We start from the raw sequence: 23,260 nt of genomic DNA on the forward strand, positions 1-23,260 counted from the left end.
CGGTGGCTGCTCAGAAGGTGGCTATCAAAAGAGAGGTATCGCTTGGCAGATGGACAATCAGTAATTTAGCATCTAAGTAATTACATTTCCAATCTCCATTTTCTTAAAATGAGTTAAAAATTCAACATGCTGAGTTTCATTGATTAGCAGCGTACTAAAGCTGAGTAGATACATAAAGGTACTCTTGAACATTAATCTTAGATTCTGAGGTTACTGAAGTGCCCTTGGAAATGTTATTCTTGTTATTCTGTTCCCCTCTTCCACAGTCTGCAGTGGTTTTGCTGCGTTGACTGTCACCTTGGGAAGAGAACAGAATCCATCTTATTCATGGAGCCGCTGCAGTCGTAATCCAAGCTCCTCTTCCTATGGTAATTCAAATAAGCGATGAAGAAACCTCCTCTGCGTGGTGGAGGCCTAAAAGCCTATTTTTTCTTTGCCTATGTGGCAGGGAAAATCACTAATTCCAAATTGTAAATACAGCATGAAAGACTCCAATAAAAGCAATGCTCAAAAATAGTCTGATGGGCACATAGTTTTTTATTGTCTAACAGTCACCTGTATATATCTTATGGATAAACCGATTTGAAAATGTTAATTAGAAACGATAGAATGCTTATGTTCCTAAAAATGTGTCCTAAAAATGAAGTGAAAGTACTGGAAAAAGTCTGCACAAGAATGCAGTATTTTCAGACCTGTAAACCCTTCACTGTTTATGCATCAGCACATGAAGTATTTATGTATTTCCCAAGTCATATGTACATAGCACTCCTAAAGAACAGATTTATGCTTGCCGCACCAACAAGGAACACCTCAAAACTTAACTAAATTTGATTTAATGTTTTTGTGGGAAAGTAGTTTATAACTCCTTTAAGCAGTCTGGCAATGTTTTCTATAGAAGGAATAAAGAACAAAGCTTCAGAATAAAGCTCTCAAATTTTAATTTGTAGGTGCACATTAACACTATCGCATTTGGCTTTGTATAGCGTTCCCATTAAAGTCTAGGATCTCAGAATTCAATGCTTCCTGTCTCTTGTCAAGGCACAATAAGGACAAATACTGTTTCTGTCTAAATCTGCTTCAAGTAAACTTTAGTAATTACTTTTCAGAATTTCCTAACATAGATTTTAAAATGAAGTTCACTTAACAGTGTTTTTTAAAAAAATAGTTAAGATTTCCTTATTTCAAACACGTGTACAAGCAAAATCAAACCAAAAAAGATTTGTCCAGAGACAGGAAGCCCTCATTACCAACCCATTTGGGAACTAGTTCCAGTGGGTACTTCATATCCAGACATCTCGTGTTTAATGTGGGACTTGGATTATATCTATATTCATGTTGTACAGTCTCAAGAAAATAATGATGCAGCTTCATGGTGAGCATCCATGTTAAAAGAAATGGGGTTCCCTAGTTCCTCATGGAAAGGACTTTCAGCTTCTTTCATTGTCTTAACTGTCTGTTACATTACATTTTTGATACATATTTTATACCATTTGATATTTTAGGTTAGCTACACACTTTAATCCAATAAGAACAATTTTTCCCTTCAAATTTTTATTGAAGATTTAAGTATAATCATTTCATTTTTCCAGACTTCGGAGTAAAACATTCTTTATATGGTAGAATTTCCTTCTTCTGTTAACTTCCCTGCTCTTTTTAGATTTCTTATTTTCATCCTTGCCTTCTTTCTTATTTTTGCCTTCTTAAAATGATGTAAGAATTGCCCTTAGACTGTATTTAAAATTGTGTTTGGATCTATGTGTTGGATACCCATTTATTTTTGCATAACTTGCTCTTTTTTTCTTTTCTTTTTTTTTTCTTCTTATTCTGCTCAGAATAAGGAATTTGTTTGCCGAGGACATGACTATGAAAGGCTGGAGGCCTTCCAGCAGCGAATGTTGAATGAGTTCCCACATGCCATTGCTATGCAACATGCTAATCAGCCAGATGAGACCATCTTTCAGGCAGAAGCACAGTGTATCCACATAATCACAAACCCCTACTCTGCAGTTGTCTTTCATGCTTTCAAAAAATGTAGGTACACCTATAGCCAATTTCAATCACAGTGTGCCACACTGAAGGAAATGGTAGGTGAGAATTCCCCTGCAATTTGTCCCAAAGGCTCTATTATGTTTGGATTTATTTTTGTGTAATTGTTGGTTTTCATTAAAAATTCATTGGCAGATAATTAAGATTCTTACTTTAACCAAAAATACTAGTATAACGCTCTCAGATTTGAAGTTACAGTAATTCATGTTCTTACAATACAGCATAATGTCAGCACAACATTGTGTACTGTATGTAAGAATATATTTAATTAAATCCCTTTATTCCCTGTACATGTAAAACATGTATGTAGCACTATTTTGGGTTTAAAAAATATCAACAAAACAATAACAAAGAAACCACAGATCATCAAAAATCTCTCAAGGTCCTCTCCCAAACTATCAATAGTCTAGAAGCATTTAATGATACAGACTTTTAAAAGAGTTTTTTTATTCTGTCTTGCTTCAGGAGTTGTTGTGCTTTGCTAATTTCAATGAAGTGGGGTAGCCTTAACTCTTTACATACAGACTTGCAGATCTATGCCGTGACACCAATCCCAGAAAACCAGGAAGTCCTGCAGAGAGATGGCATTCCAGATAACATCAAGAGCTTTTACAAAGTAAATCACATCTGGCGATTCCGGTATGACAGGCCGTTTCACAAAGGGACCAAGGACAAGGAGAATGAATTCAAGGTAAAGTACCGCACACTTTCCTGAACTACTAAACCTAATGATTTATTTGTAATATCAGCTACAGTTTTGTTATTGAACTGAGTGTGTTCTAACAAATTCTCTAGAGGATATGACAGGTCAAGTTTGACTGTTTCACTACTCGTTTTAATTAAAATAATGTGATAAATATATGGGAGATTAAATGTCTTTTTTTTCAATATGACAATAGGAGAGCAAAAAGTACCTGTTTTTGCATCAGTGATGTAGTGAAAGCACAACTGGAGAGAGCGGAGCAGCCTCCAGAGAAGTTTATAAGGCAGATGGGAAACTGTCACTAAGAATGGCTATCTGTGGATTACCAAAAATTATCTCTCCCTAGAGCAAGGGAAAGACAGTTTTGACTAAGCTAAAGCATAATGTTCTGTTCCTGTGACATCAAGACTAAAAACTGCATCTGAACTTACAGCTTGTCTCAGGGAAGAGCAATAGTTCCTTCCCTAATATGTAAATGTTTTCTGTTCCTCCTAAGGAACATATCAACTGGAAATTCATCTTACAATTTTTGGTGTAATTTCAATTTTGATCCACTAGAAATGCTTACATCCTCACATGGGAACATATTCTGATATTCAAACAAAGAAAGAGAATTATCCCATAATAATGCTCTTAGAAAGTTAGAGAAAAGAACTTTAAGGGTAATAAATTAGCTAAATTAAATCTCTCTTGTCCTCTAATTAAAGCTTAGGGTTTTAATTTAATTTTATGGCTTGTATATATTTTCTGTAAGAGCTATACTGTGAGTTAACCATTACTCTGACTTCAGGTGATTTGTCATTTTAAAAACCTCTTGCTCTAAGTGTTTAATAGTATTTGAGTATCACATTGGCCATGCATTTTGGAATCTCAAAATAGACTTCACAGAGGAGAGCTGGTGTAAGCTGTTCTGCTTCTGAACTCTCCCTGTTCTCGCTTGTTATCTCAGAAAGGAAATATCAAAATGCTAATTTAGTTGTGAGTGACTTTTGGAGATGAGGGAACAATATATAATGTAGGATAATACCTTGTTTAAGACATGCAGAACCAGCAGAAATTACTGCATAGTAGCAAATCCTAGAAAGTAAGGAGAAAAGGGGAAGTCATAGGCTTCTAGGGTGGACTTTTCAGTATATACTTGGAAGCTAATACTTTTTTTTTTTTTAATGTATACTGTATCTTAGATGGAGATATTCACAAATAAAACTGTGCATAATTAAGAAAATTCTAGAGGCAAATTAGGGGTAAAAATTGATTTTTCATATTGTAGAGCCTATGGGTGGAGAGAACCACACTGATCTTGGTGCAGAGTTTACCTGGAATCTCCCGTTGGTTTGAAGTGGAAAAACGTGAAGTAGTGAGTATGAGACTGACAGCAATATGTATTGTGTTGGTTTACTTCCTTATCTATATGTTATTTGAAAAGTATTGTAAGATTAATTACCCAGATCTAAGTTCTTTTAAAAGTTTTCAAGCTAGCTACAACAAAATTATTTACAAAGTAGTAAATAATTTGAGTTGTCCAGTTCCTCTTACCCTGTAAAGTATTATTAAGAACTACCCTTAGGATTCATTTTAACAGTTGAGGGAAAAAGGAGTTGTGAACAGTAACGGGGGGTCAGAACATAGACAAAGGCAACATTTAATGTTAGCAAATTTCTTTCTTAAAACTCAGCATAACGTTTAAGACTTAGAATATCTATAGCTTAACTTATCTTCCAGTATCCTTGAAATGCAAGCATTCTCCAAGTTCCTGTACTATAATAAATTCCATGTGGGTATATCTCTGTGTCTGCCTGGAGCTCTGTGGAAGTTACCAGTTCTCAGCATGGGCACAGAAGCATGCCTACGCAGGACTTGCAGGAATAGGTTCTAAAGTACCAATCTGTTACTGACACGTTATAATTTCTTTTAATTCCTTGTTTTATTTCTTAGAAAATCCTTAAATACTTTTCATATGCATTCTGAGGAGTGCTCCTAATATAAAGATCTCTAAATAATTTGGTCAGTTGTTGAACCAGGGAATATAACATCTGCAACTGCTTTCCTTTCCGTCAAAGCCAGTTATACAATAATTCCATTAAATATAGGAATACTGTTGTACAACGGATTTTCTCTAAAAATCTATTGTGGTTTTCTTTTATAATAGCAACAAAATATTATTTGTTCACCGTCCTGATACTCGTCTGTAGAAAACTAAAAATGGAAATTAGTAAAAATCAAAAAATTGTGTGTGACATGAGAAGTTTTGTTAGTTGATTCCTACTAAGTCCTTACTAGGTTAATATGACCCCAATCTAGTTACTACATGGAAAATGAAAAATAGAAGAACCACCTCAGTTAGTTACTGTGTTACCATTATAATCACCATTTCCTACAGTTAACTCTAATAATTTTTTCTGGGCGTGTTGTGGACTGTGACTCAGATTTGTGCTTGTATGTTTTGGTAAATTACAGCAACTGCAGGCCTTTATTCTTCCCATCTCTCTGCTTTTTGCTTTTCCTGCAGTTCATGCCAGCAGTGAGTAAAGCTTCCTCGTGCTCTTGAGAAGACAGGCACATTCTGTTCAATGACTGCCTTTGACTGTAACTTGATTATCATCTTATCTCAAAGCCTGCATTCACACTCCTCACCCATAATGTCTAGCTGTTGACTTTACATTGGGTGTGTGAACTAGCTCACCCAAACTTAAACTCTGGTCTGTGCCCTTAAGCAAGGTGAAGCACTCTGACTGCGGTGGTTTTAATGAGGCGGGCAGCTGAGCTACACCACAGCTGTTCTCTTACTCCCCCTCCTCAAAGGGAAAGGGGGAGAAAATAAAATGAAAAGGGCTCAAGGGTTGAGATAAGGACAGGGAGATTGCTCAACAATTATCATCACAGACAAAACAGACTCAGCATAGGGAGATTAATAAAATTTATTACCCATTACTAACAACCTAGAGCAGTGAGAAACAAACAAACAAAACAACAACAAAAAATAAACACTTTCCCCCGTCCACCCTCCTCTATGTCCTCCTCCCATGCGGCACAGGGCAAGGGGGAATGGGGGCTGTGGTCAGTCCCTAACGCTTCGTCTCCTCCGCTCCTTCACGGTCCCTCTCTGCCCCTGCTCCCCGCGGGGTCCCTCCCACGGGATGCCGTCCTTCCAGAACTGAGCCTGCGGGGGCTGCCCACAGGCAGCAGCTCTTCAAGAACTGCTCCCACACGGCTCCGTACCACGGGGTCCATCCCCCAGGAGCAAACTGCTCCAGCACGGGTCCCCCACGGGCGGCAGCTCCCCCCAGACCCCCTGCTCCTGCGTGGGCTCCTCTCCACGGGCTGCAGCTCCGGCCCGGGGCCTGCTCCTGCGGGGGCTCTCCATGGGCCGCAGCCTCCTCCAGGCCACATCCACCTGCTCCACCGGGGGCTCCTCCACGGGCTGCAGCGTGGAGATCTGCTCCGTGTGGGACCCATGGGCTGCAGGGGGACAGCCTGCTCCACCAGGGGCCTCTCCACAGGCCGCAGGGGAACTGGTGCTGCGTGCCTGGGGCACCTCCTGCCCTCCTGCTGCACTGACATTGGGGTCTGCAGGGCTGGTTCTCACTCCTCACTCTCCCAGCTGCTGTTGTGCAGTAGTTTTTTTCCCTTTCTTAAATCTGCTCTCACAGAAATGCAAACTACATCGCTTATTGGCTCATCTCTTGGACAGTGGTGGGTCCCTTTGGAGCCAGCTGAAACTGTCTCTTATCTAACATGGGGCAGCTTCTGGACTCTGCTCATAGAAGCCACCCCTGCAGCCCCCGCTACCAAAACCTTGCCACTTAAACCACTGATCTCACCCCAGTTTAGGTAAGGTTACCAAGAACAGTCCAAAAATAGCCCCAAAGCTCAGCAGTTTCGCTACATGTTGATGTGTGTGCATTTTGTAGCAGGTGGTGAGCATTCCCCCAGTGTCAGATAATAAATCTACTAGAGAGCGTTGTTTGCTTTGGTCCTTGATTACTTGATAAAATTAGTTCTCTCTGTTCATATGTTTTATAGTGTTGTCCAGATGAGAAAGAACTTTTTCAGCCCCAACACACTAGAACATAGAATGATGTTGTTTTCAGGTTTAGAAATCAACAAAAATTACCTTTAATTAATTTATTTCATCTTTTAACTGAGGATTAAGCATGTTTGCAATTTTTCCTCACTTCTTTTTTCAGGTGGAAATGAGTCCCCTTGAGAATGCCATTGAAGTTTTAGAAAATAAGAACCAGCAGCTGAGAACATTGATCAGTCAGTGTCAAACTCGACAGATGCAAAACATTAACCCTCTCACAATGTGTCTAAATGGGGTCATTGATGCAGCAGTTAATGGTGGTGTTGCTAGATACCAAGAGGTAAGCAATTTATTTCGTATTTATTAAAACCCGTTATGTGATAGCTTCTTTCTGAATCTTTGTCTATACAGATGCAGTTCATCTGTATAAGCTTAGGACAGAAACTATTGTATCAATTATACTTTTAATTACAGTTATTTTACGGTGAGCTGATGTTAAATATCTATAGCTTTATTGAAACAACTGTTTTGGTGCAGATAGCTCTATAAACACATTCCGCTGACAAACAATTTCACAAACACTTGCATTCTTTAGTGGTTAATGCTTTTCTTTATCATTATTTTGCTTTAGAAACAGTTCTAACTGTATTGCTATAATATGTACACCCTGATCCCATGTCTGGAGGTACTTCTGGCCAACCAGCACATTTCATTTTGTATGCTGATGTTTTGATTTAAGAGACATAGTTTTTAACAACAAATGAATTCACCTCATATAATTGTTTTTTTGTTTGTTTGTTTTTACATCCTTCTTCTGCTTCTCCCAAATTTTTGAGCAAAACTGTTTTCTGGAAAAATCTAGTGAGTTGTAAAACACATTATTCAAAAACGTCCAAACTTTTACTTCAGTACTAGATTTGTCCCCAGAAGTTGTTCCTGATTATTATCATCTCTAAATCACCTTAAGAAAGCTTACATTTTTGGGATGCTATATTTTCATGAAGTTATGTGGGACTTTGAAACTGCAATAAAAAGAAAGAAGGACTACTTTTTTTCAGCTCAGCTTGATCTCTCTGTTTCTCTTACTAGTCTTATGAAATACTTGAATTGACTACTTGTTCCTTTTGCATTTAAAATGTCAAGTTGAGTAGTTATCCACTTGTGTCAAAGGCTACAAGATTTGGTGTTCAGTCAACAGTGGTAAATTTGATAAAATTGCACCTAAATTAAACGACAAGAGATTTGAGTCTGCTATAGTGTTAGAACCTGTCATTAATACTGCAGCATTATGAAAGCTGGGAGGCTAAAGCAAAGCAATACCATGTTTGATGTTTCCCAGCTGCCTTTAAACAAAAAGGACAACAAAGCTGTTTAGCATAGCGAAGCACCACGAATGTAGTCCCTGGAGCAATAGAGTCATGTCAGAGCTATGTCTGGTTTGAATTAGTAGTATCTGAGTTTGGTCAGAGCTAGCTGGGTGTCTCTGCATGGCTCTCCCCATTCTTCAGGAGTGTATTAAAGGTTTTAGCTTGTTCCATTCTTTTTACTGTTCTTAGCTTCAATTCTTGATCTCCTAGGTAGTCTTCATTTTTAGTTTTTGATTCCCTTCTGTCCTTTACCCATTTCTCTCTCGTTCACTATCTAAAATAGGATGTTACACATTTACATTTCACCAATTTGTGTTTTAAATGCCCAAACTCATAGTACTGGCTGTGAGATTTGTGTGGTTTTTTCTTCACCTTTGCTCTCTTTTCATATTCCCTTTTCAGTCTTTATATGTTTTCCTGTTGTTTTGCCATTTCTCACCTCCTTTCTATCTTCCTTCTTTTCCGTCCTCTGTAAGTGCTTTTCTCTATCCATATGATTTGCTTGCTTTAGCCTTCTCCCCTGTACAAAACCCAGTCAGTCTTGAAGCATGTAGTCTTTAAGGTAAGTTTAACTTTGTCTTTCCTATACACTCTTTCCCTTTTGGCAGCTACCCAGCTTAAATCATAGAAGACCCAGCAAATAATGTATTTTGGCCAACTGCTGCCTTTTTGATTCTGCCCTCCTTTTTTTTTTCTTTCTTCTTCTCTCCTGATGGGATAAAGAAGATTCATCTCTAATCACTCTGCACTTGATATTGCATCTGTTAGAAGTACCATTTCTTTCACTGGTTTTGGTACAGAGCAGATCCCAAGAAAATCTAGAGAAGTGATAGTTACGCAAAACCTTTCTGTATGCTAAAAAGCATCAAGTGTGTTTTGTGCCCATTAACACCTCTCAGATTGCACTTTATGCTATAACATACGTTTCTTTAAGCTCCTTTGCATATGCTAGGAATAGAGTAGAGGCGCTTTCATGCTTAATTATTGGAAACCACCAGTTCCAAGACTGTTACTGGATTTAGTCAAGTTCTGGTGGTTTTGGTTTTTTCTTCTAAAATACTGGAGATTTTGCTTAAAGTTAGATTATTATATCTCTGACTCATATTACAGCTCTTGCAGTTCTCTCTCAGCTCAAAACTACCGAGACACCACCTGCTTGATATTGAAAAAATATTAAGATTTTAGACGAGGGAAAAAAATTCAGCTGGCAGAAGTTTGGGGTTTGGGATTTTAGCAAGTATCAGAGGTCTCCTTTCTACAGTTTAGACTTATAAGACTTCGTGTTGACTTATCTGCAGTGAGAGGGCCATGTGAAGTAAATACTCTTCACTACAGTATCAGCATTTTCTGGACAGGTCTCAGCACTTCCTTGTTATGGGTTGCCACAGCATGGGATTTTGGAACTGTCAGAGGAAGGGGTATATTAATCTCCAGCTCCACCCTTCCCTATATTTCCAAATGATTATGCATAGCAAAGATTTTAACAGCAAAAGTTGGATGGAGGGTGGATGTAAGTGGTGTATGAGAGAATCGCTAACACAAGTGGAAAACAGAGCACAGAGTAACAACTACTGTCCTCTCCGCTCTGTGGAAAGCAAACTATGTGTACATAGGTATGCAAACGGAGACCTTTTGTGACAAATGCACTTCTGAGAAGGTCCATAAATCTCTCAAAGGAGCAGCTGGGCATTTTCTTTATAGAGCAGAGCCAAGCAGTGTTGTAAATTCAACGTAATCCCTTTGCAGTGTAGGGTAGGTGCCATGGTAAGGAAGATACAACCATGAACAAAAAGGTGACTGCTATGTCCAGGCTACTGCTGGTAGGTAGAATGGCTTCAGGGTATTATGGTTGGTGCTATTTAAGCATTGAAGATGGCATGGAAAGTCATATAAGCTCATTAACACGCCTAGATGTTTATCAGATGCTCCTGTAGTGGAAAAAAGTGCGTCTTTTCGAAATTTTGAAATCATTGTGATTTTTGAAATTTTGAACATTTCATTTTGAAATCATTGTGAGTTCTTTCAAACTTTAATCATATTAAGAATGAAAAGGATTCTGTCACAGCTCCAATACATGTAACAGCATAAAATTATGTGTTGTTCTTATCCGTTAATATTTCTTACATTTAACGGATAATGAACCTCCTAGTATGAAAATACTTTCTGCCTAGATCTTTGCAATTATTTGAAACTTCTATGTCACAATAAGTGAGGGAGAGATGTTTAGTTTCAACTATGATTTCGAAATCAGGTTTCCAAATCTGATTCGTAATCTGTCCAGGATATTGAACAACTGACTGAATTACACTTAAAGAATGGATTCATTTTATTTGCCCATATTCCAGCAATGCCGAAATGAATAATTAATTATTTAGCATTATTTAGCATCTTCTATTGTATTGGAAAAGGAGCTTTTGTTTCAAAAATACCGTGAAGAAACTGTTGTTTTGTTTTTTGTTTTTTTTTTTTTTCTAAAGTCGTTTGCTTCTACTTTTTTTTACATTACATTTATGATTTTATTCTGCTTTAGGCATTCTTTATCAAAGAATATGTTTTGAACCATCCAGAGGATGGAGAGAAGATTACGCGCTTGAGAGAGCTGATGCTCGAGCAGGTAAAGTGGGGGTAAAAAATGGCTAGGTTACCTGCTCAGCTGTTCTAGCTAAAGTGATATGTCCCCCAGATAAAATATTAAATTTCAGAGGTTAGTAATTGCTTAGTGGTCTGTAGTATTTTTCTGAATTACACAGCAACTTCCTATATAAGCAGGTTTCCAGGTCATGCTAATATATTCTCCCTAGTCCCTTTCATCATCATCTTAATCTATTCAAACTATTCTAAATTAGAAGTTTAGAATAGTTCAATTAGAAGTTGAACAAGAGCCAATTTTTTGTCTTCTGATGATCATGTGCAAATATTTGCACAACATATTTTACCGCTACTACAGAATAAACATTCTCACTAAAAGGTTTGATGGCTTAACCAAATATTTGTACATTGCAGTTTACCACTAGTACAGAATAGACATTATTTTTACAACAAAGTTTATCATAAGAGCAAAAGGGGGAAATTCCGCACAGTGGAATGTTCTATAATACATGTTTTTTATATTATTTCTTCATTTTTCCTGTTTACTGTGGTCTTTACATCATGAATATTCCTGTAGAATTTGCTAAAATAAATAAATAAATAAAAGATAAATGTTCTGCGTAGATTTTGATGAATTTAAGGAAAATACGGGTTCTAGAAGTTGATTTATTACATTATATAATATTTTTCATATGTTTGTGGGTTTGGGGACTGGTTTTTTGTTGTTTTTTTTTTTGTTCGTTTGTCTGTTTGACCTTTGTTTTCCTTTATTTCAACAAAGCAGGAAGAAGGTAAAAATATCCTTAGATGCTGATTTGGTTAAGGAATAAGCCAAATTATTAAATTCAAAATAGTCTCATTTTTAGGAATGATGAATAAACCAAATATTTGCAAGGTGGAAATCGAAGAAAATGCCAGGATGTGGAGACCTAACCCCTACAATTCAGTCCAGGAGCAGGGTTTACAGATGAGAGTGGGAGCTGAAACAACTCATATCTACAGTAGCTCAAAAGCTACTGCAGAAATCACTGGGAGGCTAACAAAGAGGCTAACAAAGAGGGGAATTATGTATAAAAAGGCTGGAAACCCTGAAACAAATTATTTTAATCAATTTATCCTACTATCTCAGCTTTTTTAACTGACTGATGTATCTTTGCTCTATGCAGCATTTTGAAATTTCAAACTTTCTTGCCAGCTCAGGATGAAAAGGTATTGGAATTTGGCAAGATAGAAATTCAGTTTTTCATCAGCGTTGTGGTATCTTTTGGTCAGATCAGCCGAAGTGACAGATCCTCAGGGAGTATAAACCAGAACAGGTTCACTGGGCTCATTTTAGTTAAATTTAGATAACGTATATTAACTTTACATCACAGTTTCAGTTTTTCAAGCTATAGCTAATCTCACTAACCCTTAGAATTTAAAAATAAGAGTTAGTAAATTCCCATGACAAAATGTGAATTCCAAGCAATTTCAGTTAAAACCTGTCTGGTGCACACAGGTGATGTAACAGAAAACACAAAGGATTCAAAAGGGCCAAGCTGGCTCAGTGTGTGGATACACGAGCTGGGATTATAAACTGGGGTCAGTGATGCTGTGCAGCTGCATTGCCCCCGAGAGGCCGATTCAAAACATCGGCAGTAGCTCTCATCCAAAGATATTACAGCACAGTGTAACTATTTTGTTTTGACATCCAGATTTATCTGACTCACCACTTAACCAATTCAATATTTTATATTCCTATGACTAAATTTGAGCAAGATGGGAGTTTTAGCAAGGTTATTCTGAAGCCTGTTGGGCCTTACACTGGGGATATGCATAAAGCCACTGCTTACTGGGGTCTCTGTGGAAATGAGATAGAGCAGAGAACAAAGGACTTCACAGAAAATACATTCCAAGGTCTCAGGTTGATGTGGTTATTGCTGTTCTGTTTCATGTTTTTTTATGATAACTGTTCTCATTTCATTTAGGGCTTAGGACTGCTCCTTTGTACAGTTACCATTTAGCCAGATTTTTCACTACATTATCTGTAGTAGTTCTTAGATTAGAATTGAATTCACATAAGCCAAATCTTTTGGAAAATCAAGTACTAAAATAGGAAGAGGCATAAATTGTCTTGTGTGTCCCTTTTTTGTCTTAGGCCTGGTTTGATTACAGTTCTCTCAGGGTTGTAAATAAATTATTTTAATACAATACGCATTTCATTACTTTTTTTTTTTAAATTAGTGTCATAAATGTTGGTCGTTCAAAAGATGAAAGTGTAAGGAAAACAGATCAAAAAATATTTTTCCCCTCTTTCCTACTGTCTCTTCTGCAGGCCCAGATTTTGGAGTTTGGCTTAGCAGTGCACGAGAAGTTCGTGCCCCAGGACATGAGGCCTTTGCACAAAAAGCTGGTGGATCAGTTCTTTGTGATGAAGTCCAGTTTGGGAATACAGGTACATGAGCAAGTGCACAGATGAACCAGGAGACAGTCTAGTTGCATTAATGATTGTTACTTTTCCTAAGCAACATATAGTGACATCTTTTGGTTGTTTGTCCACATTACATCTTGTTGTATTACAGTATGACAAAGCAAAGGTAAAGTTCATAAACTTTCCGTGCAGTGCAGAGAAAAATATTCATGTTTCACTAAAGGGAAAATATCATCAACAAAAAGTTAAAATGTTTTTCTTGCTAATGATGAGGCTGATCTAAAATACAGCTGTAACTATTCAAATGAATATCTGTGTGTCACAAAACGATGTTATGTTCATTGTAACCAGTCTTTTCACAACTTGCAGGAATTTTCTGCATGTGTGCAAGCTAGCCCTATCCATTTCCCAAATGGAAGCCCTCGCGTGTGCCGAAATTCAATACCTGTTTCTATGAGTCCAGATGGTGCCCGGGTAATACCACGACGCAGGCAAGTTAAATTAATAAAAGCTGTTAATGTTGTTCCTCATGAAAGATGACCCATAGAATATTTTGTGTGCACACTTCCTTCCTCTAAGGTCAGCCTGAAGTATCTTCAGGCATGAATCTTCAGGCTTCTCACTTCCTCTCTTCTCCCTCCTCCCTCACCAATAAATTCAAATTAAATTGTAGAGGTTAATGTCATGTGCTGTTTTCACATGAAAAATTATGATTGGCAACTGGAGTTAACCATTTTGTATTTCATTATTTTCATAATAGTCCCCTGAGTTACCCAGCTGTCAATCGGTATTCATCCTCATCACTGTCATCCCAAGCTTCTGCTGAAGTCAGCAATATCACTGGGCAGTCAGAAAGCTCCGATGAAGTTTTTAACATGCAGGTACAAATTGTTGTCATTCTTCAAACCATTTTTTTCTTGTGAAGTTACTTATTAAATTGATGTTTCTATTATTCGATTCAGAAATCTAAAAGTCACTGCTGATACATTTTTAAAACAAATATTTACATGGGCTGTTAACCTCCTTAAAATACAAAGGACAATTTTTATGTAACTGTTTCTTCCAAACTTGGAGTATGAATTTTGGAACAAATTAGTAAGAATCAATTCACTTTGCAAAATTATCTGACCTTATTTAGACATTTCTGTCCAGTAGTCACAGTGACGTAATATTTTAACATATTAATTGTATTTCTATTTATTCAATATTGTACTAAATCTTTTTGTGTAGTTATGTTAACATTCTTTATACTGTTTTGCTGAAAAGCTACTACAGCAAGTTACTAGTTCTTTATTTTAGGAAAAAAGTTTTAGTGAAATGTATTATAAACTTTTGCTTTCCGAAGTAGTAAGTGTGCTGTGGTAACACCACCATCTCTTCTGAACACAGCCTAGTCCATCTACCTCAAGCCTGAGTTCTACTCATTCTGCTTCACCTAATGTGACCAGTTCTGCTCCATCCAGTGCCAGAGGTCAGTGCTCATCTCGAGTGGTAAACTGAATTAAATGATTCTTGATATGTTGCACAGCTGAATCCTTAAATAATTTTTGCACAATGTCACCAGACATTGAATTTGGCCATTTTTTTGAGGAATGAGAATTATTGGTAGTAGAGGATTTCTTTGTTATAAATAGCCTTAGAGAATTGAAATGTCCAAATATCAGTGTGTGTATTTAATCACATGACACATTTATATTGTAGCCTCTCCCCTGTTGTCTGACAAACATAAGCATTCCCGAGATAACTCTTGCCTGTCCCCGAGAGAGAGGCCCTGCAGTGCCATCTACCCTACTTCTTCAGAAACCTCACAGGTAGGAAACTTTCTGGGAGGCCCCCTAAAGTTAAGATGACATTAAAGGCACTTGAACTTTGAGCAGATTTTGTCTGCTCACTGCTATGATATATATATATTTTAATAAATAATAGCTTAGCACACACGAAAGAGGTGTGAATAGAATGCACTGTACTTGATCACATTTCTGCTTCCTTTTATGGGTTTAGATCTGTTTTTGATATTTACTCACTGGAGTGAGAGGTACAAAGACTTACCAGATCATGTAACATGCTTCTCTAAAACAGCAATATTTATTCAATCTAGAGAAGAAGAAAAATGGAAAAACTAACAGTTATCCTAGCAGTTATCCATGTTGACCTCCCCTTAATCTCTCTGAAATAGCTAATCCCAGCCACTGTGAGATAATAACCCAGTCCATGTGGCAATTCGTATTTTCAGTGGAGTTTCAGAAAAGACGTTATGTCACTCCAGATGAAAGAATGAGTTGAGTTCTTACCTTAAAATTATTCTTACATAGGTCTGTATACAATCTATATCTTCTGAATTATCTGAAATGCAAAATGGGCTTGGTGAGCTAGCCAATTTTGAATCCTTATTTCATCTTTTCTTCTGAATGGACCTGGTTTCCTAAAGCACTTTCCTTTAATATAGTCACTATTTCAGTCCACACCATCACACTATGCACATCTGGCTGAAGATGAGAAAGAGGAGAACAGAAGTATATTGTGAAAGTCCCTCTTTTCAACAGTAATTCTCGTTTTCACCAGAAGTTTTGCCTCTGATAAAATACGATGTGGTAGTTCAGGATCCTTTATTTTAGAAATGGTTTGTTGGTTTCTCTTTAGTTGTTGCATTCTTGTCTCTTGCTCCTTGAGTTACTGAATTGTCTGAATTTTTTCATCTTCTTGTTTAAGCCCTCATGCTATTATTACCTGAGGGCTTGAGAACTACTATTGAAGCTTAGCCAGACTTAACAACAGTCCTCGGTAGCTACTTACTGATGTATCTATTGGGCACTTTCTCACTGGTAGTGGAGCCAAACCAGTGTACAGGAAAGATCAGGAGATGTTCTTTAAATAACGCGGTTTTACAGCTTGCCGCAAAGAAAAATTATCCCGTTTTTGCTCCCAGACTGCAAACTCTTGCTTTGCCAAGTGGAATGTGACTTCTGTTCCCCACTCTACCCGAGATTCGATAAGGGAGGCTGAGGAGCTCGTAGGCCCAGTCCCCACTCACTCAGAGACTCGCCTGGCAGCAAAATCTCCCAATCTGTCTCTACCCTCAGTGTCCCAAGAGAGGGTAAGTAGAAAATTAACTTGCTTGTACAGTGAAGCATGTTTCAAAGATGAGAAGGTCTGACAGTTTCTTTTTGCCCTCATAACTATAAATGAGGATATATCTTTCTGGGGAAAGGTGCAGTTTCTTCCTCTGGTGCTGTATTTCCTGAGCAGTAAAAATGGATGGTGATCAGAAGGAAAATTCTGGTTCTCTACATTATGAAAAAGACAGGAAAAAAGAAATCCTCACGACAACTGTAAGGAGATATCTTGGAGACACCCACAACTCTCATTGGAATTCAGATGCTCAAGTTTTTCCTTGTACTTTCTATTTTCATTCTAACACAAGTTAACTTTTACAGTTTTGGTTGGAGCTTCACACTACATTAATGAGGAAAGGACCACCCATTTATGAATGTCTGTTATGGCTTAACGAATGCAATTTTCACAATATTTTTTCAACCTGGAAGCATGAGACGCACAGGCAAATTCCTGCTCTTCAAGTCCAAATCCAGTCCTTTCAGGCTGTAGCTACCTCTTTTAAGGAAGTTTGATGGATTGAGTAGAACTGGACCACAGCCATACTGCATCTGATCCTTCATTGAAATTGCTGCTCAAGGTTCTCTATGTATAGCTGCATTGTCAACATCCGTTTCTGATTGCTTTTTGATCTCTGACTGAGCAATTGTACAATGTCTCTCTAGCTTCTTCCATGCTCTGAGGGTGAATGTCTATTGTCATTGACTGGTTCCTTAGTTTTTGTGCTATTCTTCTTCCAACTGGAGCTTTTTGGCTTTCACATGTTTGGTTCTTTTGCAGCTCATTAAACATTCTGTGATTGCTCTTGTTCCTCCATATGGTTTTATATTCCATTGTTTCAGCATGTCCTCGTTTCTCTGTAACTCATGCAGCTTTTGCCACTTTTAGCTCCCCCAATTTCAGTTGCTTTTTCAGCTTCTGCTCTTTACCTTCACAACAGAAGACAGACCTCAGCAGTAGCGCTACACTTGCCCACCAAATCCTAAAATACTGCAAACTTGCTACATAGTGAACATTTGATCCAGACTAGGCAGGAACATATGATCGCATTTTTATCACATTAGAATACACACGTAGTTACACCTCCTCAGTTTAATGGTAACTCCAGGAAAAAAGATAATGCCTGATCCTGCATGATGAGCACAGCACAGATGGGCAAACCTAGTCTATGTCAAAGTCTACCAATACATTCACTTACAAGATGCTTTAAATCAAGTCAAATAGGGCATGGATTCTGTGATTCTGTATTTATTCTTCACTCTGAAACGTGGTGCTGCAACAGATCTACGATGATTGCTCTGGAGATGGGTTTACCATTGTGTGGAACCATGGTGTAGTGTCTCAGCAACTTGGCACAGGGCCTCTATGAACACTGGGAGGAGATGTGAGAATAGGGTTTGATAGGTTTGGATTTCACTGATCTTCCCTTAAAAAAAAAAAAAAAAGAAAGAAAAAGGAAAAAAAAAGAAAAATTGGAATTAACTGTATATTATTTTTTCCTGTTGTCAGGATAAACTAGTAACCCACCGATTGTTTGAATGTTACCAAAAGAAATAACTAGTGAAATTTCTAAGTAATTTCATAAATTCTCTGTGACATTTTTAAGTTAATATTCAGAAAAGGAAAGAAAAAACATACCTTGTGGATCGGGTCCTATCCACAAGAGAAGCAAGAATGATACTACTAAAAAGTCAGGGTAGGAAATAATACATTATGATCTTCACAGGTAACAGCCATAACTTGAATGTTGTCAAACACTACACCTTGGCCAGATGCTGATTCTGCAACAAAGTTATTGCAAATCTATCCGTGCACGTTTAGTACTTTATCAAGTTAATTCACTCAGATATCACTTGAAGAAAGAGGCTCATTTTGTCTTGCAGGAAGCAGGAAACTGACAGAGTTCAGTATATAATAATCTTCCCACTGAGTGTGTACAATTTTCAGACAAGTAGTCTATTTGTATACATGTGTTTTTACTAAATTATTTATGTTCCTAGGTGATGTTTATCACTTTACCTCCAAGTAGACTTGTGTGGTAGGGATAAAAACAAAAATATATCTGTTTTCTCAAAGGCTACTCAAATACAATTGCAGTTATACATAAACCGTGCTGTTCTCAATTTATAGAGAATGCTGTTTAATCATATTGGAGATGGTGCTTTGCCACGAAGCGATTCCAGTCTGCCTGGCCCTGACAAAGGTGAGTGGAAATCATAGAATCATTAAGGTTGGAAAAAACCTCTAAGATCATCTGACCCGACCATCCCTCTACCACCAAGATCACCCTCCCAGTCTTGGAATCAATGAAAATTCACGCGTCATATTCTTGTAGAATGCCAACTGTTGAGCACATAATGTCATCTCCAAGCCTCAAAGCACTAACTGAAGCATGCTAACGTTGTCAAGTTTCAAAGCACTGCCAAAAAGAGGGGAAAATGGTGTCTGTTCAAACTGAGTGTTGCACTCAGAAGGGCCCATAAGTTTACAGGAAGGGGTGGTGCAGCATGTGTGAGATCTGTCCTTTCACCATCTAACTGCTTTGTTAGAGTAGTGTAGGGAGTTGAACCCTGGTGACTGGAGCACAGGGAAGCTGAAGAGATGGGCAGTCATGAAGTTTGGTACCTGCAAGTTTCCTTTACCAAACATGTCTCTGTGATTTTAGTTACGCTTTGGAAGGGAAAAGATCAATTTGTGTTTTTATTTTTTTTCCTAATCAAAGTAAATAAGAAAGAAACCTATGAATTGCAATAAACAATATTGCCTTTTATAATTTTTCACATGGGGAAATTCAATATTATTGGCACAGTTGTTTTGCCAAGATTTTGTTATGTGCTCTGTATGCATTTTATGCTCCATAATTTCATTGTGCTACCCTTTGTTGCACCCTGAATAAAGGCTACAATAAAATAGATGTATTAAAAGCTAACATTTCAAGAGCATACTATAAACAAGAACTGACTGAGACTCAGATTTTCATCAGTAAGAGTTGATTTTTATAAATATTTATGTGTCCAGGTTTTGATGTAAAATGAAGAGTGGAATTTTTCACAGGAGTGAAAAACATGAAATAACATGAAAATGTCAAAACTTTTCCATTGGTCTATGCAGCCAAGTACATTACAGAATTGTTAAAATAAAGTATTCTCTCCAGGAGACTTTTTAGCAGTCCAAAGAATTGACTACTAGGGTAACTTAAAAAGGAAAAAAATTGGCTTCTCAAGAGATTCAGGCATTTGAAGTACCCAGGCCTGGTGCCAAGTCATTTTTAGGCTGAGGGCAAAACCACACTGCTAGGTGACAGCCTACGATAAAAAGCAAACAGTGAATTGCATACTCTGGCAATAAAAAGGCAAAATGATCCTCTAGAAAACAGACAGATTATTTTGTGCACTATTCTCAGGGTCAACTGATGTGCAATTATTCTCTAGCAATATTGTTACAGATACACTACAAATAATATTTTTTTCATGTTTTTTTGTGTTAAGTCTGGTATAGACTAGTATAGTGTGATTCCAGTCCTTCTGAAAGCCCTTGGTGCTGCCGCAATAGCAATAATTGCTAATATCAATCAGCATTCAGCAGCAGCACTTTGAATTTCACTCTATCTTAGTAAATGAGCATGAAGTCCTTCCACGTGGTTCCTCACAAGTATGACACTAGCAGACAAGAAGGAAACTGTCTTAGCAAGGCATGAGTTCATGTTACTTCCTGAAAAACTTTTAACTTGGTCGAAGAGGTTTGAGGTTTTAAAGCTCTCAGGTATTCTTTTCCTCTGCTAGTTTGTTTGTTTGTCTCATTTTTTGTTTGTTTGTCTCATTTTTTGTTTGTTTGTTTTCTTTGGAAGCAGCTTGTTCACTGTTTATGGGATGTGTAAGAAAAATTGCAAATTTTTCATTAGTTTGTGTCCTGTCCATGTTAAATGCCCTTCGTGTCTGTCTTATTCTTTCCAATAGCAGTGGCTGTATGATAACAAGAAATAATCCAGTTCCATTATGGAAGCTGTTCCAAACCTTATGGGGATCATTCAGTTAAATGGAATTTGGTGAAAGTAACACAGATACTACAACAGCCAGTTTTATACATGTCCAGGTGATAGTCAGTTTGCAGGATCCTGGACCACAGATACAGACAGCGTGTATATATATTGTATATATATTGTGTTAATCCATAGTATTTTCTTAATTTGATTTTGTTCAAACACTTTTATATTTCTTCCCATTTTCACTCTCCCCATTTTGTGCCCTTCTTTCCGTCTTCCTTCACTTCTGAGTTCGTAGCCTATGCAGGCAACAAAAGACTGTTAGCACTGAAAGCTTTCTGAGGGATCTTGATTGGAGTTTGGTGAGTTCTTTCTCTAGTCCCTTCTGCATATAAAATGAGTTAATGGAAACAGTTTATGAATAGGCTGTTTTCTTACACCTAGAAACCTTTAAATAGGAGTCTGGTGCAAAGATAAACTGATTATGTTAACAGGCTTCAAGCTTATCTCCCTTTGTGGGACATCTGCAGTACACCAGAGTGCTATATCAGCTGCTGCTGTTATTGATGGTCCAAACTGCTATGCAATCTTAAACTGACCGCAGGGCCAGATGCATATGTCAGGTAAACCAGGAGACTGACAGGCTTTATTTAAGAGCCTTTCAAATGATGATGCAATCACGAGAGCTTTTCAGGCATGCAGTTACAGCTGTTTAACATTTTCACTCTGCATATTTGTACCCGCATGGAGAAAGGCAAGTAACAGAGCTTGGATGTGGCAGCTAAAAGTGGTGATGCCTGTGTCAGCTTTTGCATTCTCTTCCAGCTGTAAACACCACTCCCAGCAGCTGGAGCCTGGACAGTGGGAAAGAAGCCAGAAACACATCAGACAGTGGAAAGCTTATATCTCCTCCTGTACCACCGAGACCTGCACAGACTGGTGAGTTAATGGACATTTCAGGCTAAACTCCAGTTAAAAACTGATTTACCTGAGTGCTTAGATTCTTTCCGCTCTGACTAACATTGAGCTTCTTGGGCACGTTAGTTTATTATTTGATTACTTACATAGAAGGCTGTAGAACTTCAAGTATTTTCATCTCATTAGGCTTCTTTGTAGCATTCTGTTTCCAGTACTCTGCCTCTTCATTTAATGACTGTGTAGTTTCAGACAGTTCATTCTGGTAACTAGGGAGGATGATCAAATTTAATCTTTTGATCTTATGATAATTAGAGGTTAGCAATCGGAAATGATCATTAAAGAAAAAGAATCTTACCACATGCACAGCAATCATGAAAGTACGTGAGTTCTGTTCCTGTAACCAATTTGCCCTTCAAAAGACTAATTTCCATTTAAAGAAAAGACTTCTTAAGTGGTATTAGAAATATAATTGCTCTCAAGGGGGTGGAAACTTTTTGGAGTTTTAGCCTTATGCCTCAAAGTAAGTACATTTTGTATTTCATTTTTTCTTACTTGACATAAAAATACAGAACATAATTCTTAAGAAAAAAAAAGGAGGATGGGAAAGGGGAGAAGAAAATACTGACTTAATTTGAGCCCTGTATCATTTGGTAGGATGTAAACCAATTTACAGTGGTATAAAATAAAAGATGGATGCAGAAATTTCTTGTATTTCATTGGTTGTATGGCAAGATAATCCTGAAAAAAAAAAAAAACATAAACAGAATCCCTAAGACTATTTGCAGCTATTGAGCAAATATGTAGAGGGAACCAGAGATAATGCTTGTATGTAGAATGATCTCTTATCTATTTAAAAAGATTTCTTAATGAAAATTGTAAAATTGTAATGCTAAGACTGCATTGAAATCTTTCTGCCTTTACAGCGTCACCAGCAAGACACATAGCCACTGTTTCCCCTTCTCCTGCTGGCAGATCACCGATGAAGGTACAGTCTTTTTGCAAGTGAATTTCCTTTGTGGGACTGACTGTAGGTGTTGTGAGGTAAATCATATATGTTAAATATGTTATTTGGGATTACCTCTTTCATTCATTACACTGAAATAAGTATATTTATTTCATTATCATATGCCTATTCAAAATCCAAAAAGTAAGTAGTCATAACAATCACAGCAGGTCTGAAGATTTTCAAAACTGCAGGTAAGAAACATAATCTTCAGACTCTGTAGCCTGTCAGTATTAGGCTTCTCACTTATATGTGTAATCAAGCTCACCTGAGTCAGTGGACAAAATAGAGTGTAAGAAATAAACGTAAGAAGTGCCAGCTAGTCCAGAATGCTGTCTCCAGCAGTGGCAAAAGGAGATGCAAGTCTACAGTCATCTTTCTGCTTATCGTCCCGTGAGCCTGTTACTTCTCCACTTGTGGCTGCAAAGTGGACCAGGTTCAATACAGAGGGATTGTGCTTGCTGTCACGTGCCCTGTAGTCCCATTGCCGTGGTACACCTTGTGCTGAAGAGAGCGCTGATGCCAGGTTTCCCACTAGCTGCTTACGAGGAAGCTCTTCAGAGCATTAGGATATCGTACAAAAGGCGAGCGACGGCCTGCGTTCTTGAATTGACTCAGTACTGCTGGTTCTTAGGGGTATTTCAAGCTCATCCTAACCTTTTTTTCTAAAGGCCCGGACAGAATTTAAGCGTTTTACAGCCAAACTCTGGAATGCCACCTGGGAGGAGAGGAATGTTGGCCCAGAATACTTGTGAGAGTTGCTGGATCTCGCTTCAGGCATCCATGAGTTTCCAGACACTTTTGGTGTCTAGACTGTTACTCACCACTGACAGGAGCAGTTTGCAGCGCTGTCAGGAGCTAAGTGCTTCCCCCTGCTCAGCTCCTGAATTGAAGCAGGCAGGGTTTACGCATATTTGCTCTTGTTCTGAGTGACAAAAGCAAAGCTTCTAAGTCTTATCTATAGTCACTTAATCCAAGTGTCGAGTGCTCTTGGAACTTGAACCTATTGCGTCATTTATTTGAAAACTTTGACCCTGGATGTTTGTGTGGATAGGAGTGCAGCTGCAGCTTCCTTACACACAGGGGGACGGAATCTGAAGCAAGTAT

At 37.9% G+C, this 23,260-nt stretch overlaps 1 protein-coding gene across 7 annotated transcripts in view; it reads left to right on the top strand.

The window, feature by feature from the left end:
* The window catches only part of DOCK4 (dedicator of cytokinesis 4), a 252,082-nt gene that overhangs the window by 224,408 nt on the left and 4,414 nt on the right, over window positions 1-23,260 (top strand). For 4 of the 7 annotated variants that reach the window (XR_010829121.1, XM_066991664.1, XM_066991646.1 and 1 more), the window contains 14 exons: window positions 1,833-1,974; window positions 2,571-2,737; window positions 4,020-4,106; window positions 6,937-7,113; window positions 10,671-10,754; window positions 13,044-13,163; window positions 13,509-13,630; window positions 13,900-14,020; window positions 14,529-14,610; window positions 14,841-14,950; window positions 16,066-16,233; window positions 18,381-18,453; window positions 21,058-21,171; window positions 22,074-22,135. Coding sequence is in view for 6 of the 7 variants with exons in the window: in XM_066991664.1 (XP_066847765.1) it covers window positions 1,833-1,974; window positions 2,571-2,737; window positions 4,020-4,106; window positions 6,937-7,113; window positions 10,671-10,754; window positions 13,044-13,163; window positions 13,509-13,630; window positions 13,900-14,020; window positions 14,529-14,610; window positions 14,841-14,950; window positions 16,066-16,233; window positions 18,381-18,453; window positions 21,058-21,171; window positions 22,074-22,135 (1,629 nt within the window). In the remaining variant the exon portion in view is untranslated. The remainder of the gene's footprint in view (window positions 1-1,832; window positions 1,975-2,570; window positions 2,738-4,019; window positions 4,107-6,936; window positions 7,114-10,670; window positions 10,755-13,043; window positions 13,164-13,508; window positions 13,631-13,899; window positions 14,021-14,528; window positions 14,611-14,840; window positions 14,951-16,065; window positions 16,234-18,380; window positions 18,454-21,057; window positions 21,172-22,073; window positions 22,136-23,260) is intronic. The other 3 variants (XM_066991657.1, XM_066991661.1, XM_066991669.1) reach the window with 2 other exon arrangements.

Source organism: Anser cygnoides, chromosome 1 (genome assembly GCF_040182565.1).
Source record: "Anser cygnoides isolate HZ-2024a breed goose chromosome 1, Taihu_goose_T2T_genome, whole genome shotgun sequence".
NCBI classification, from domain to species: Eukaryota; Metazoa; Chordata; class Aves; order Anseriformes; family Anatidae; genus Anser; species Anser cygnoides.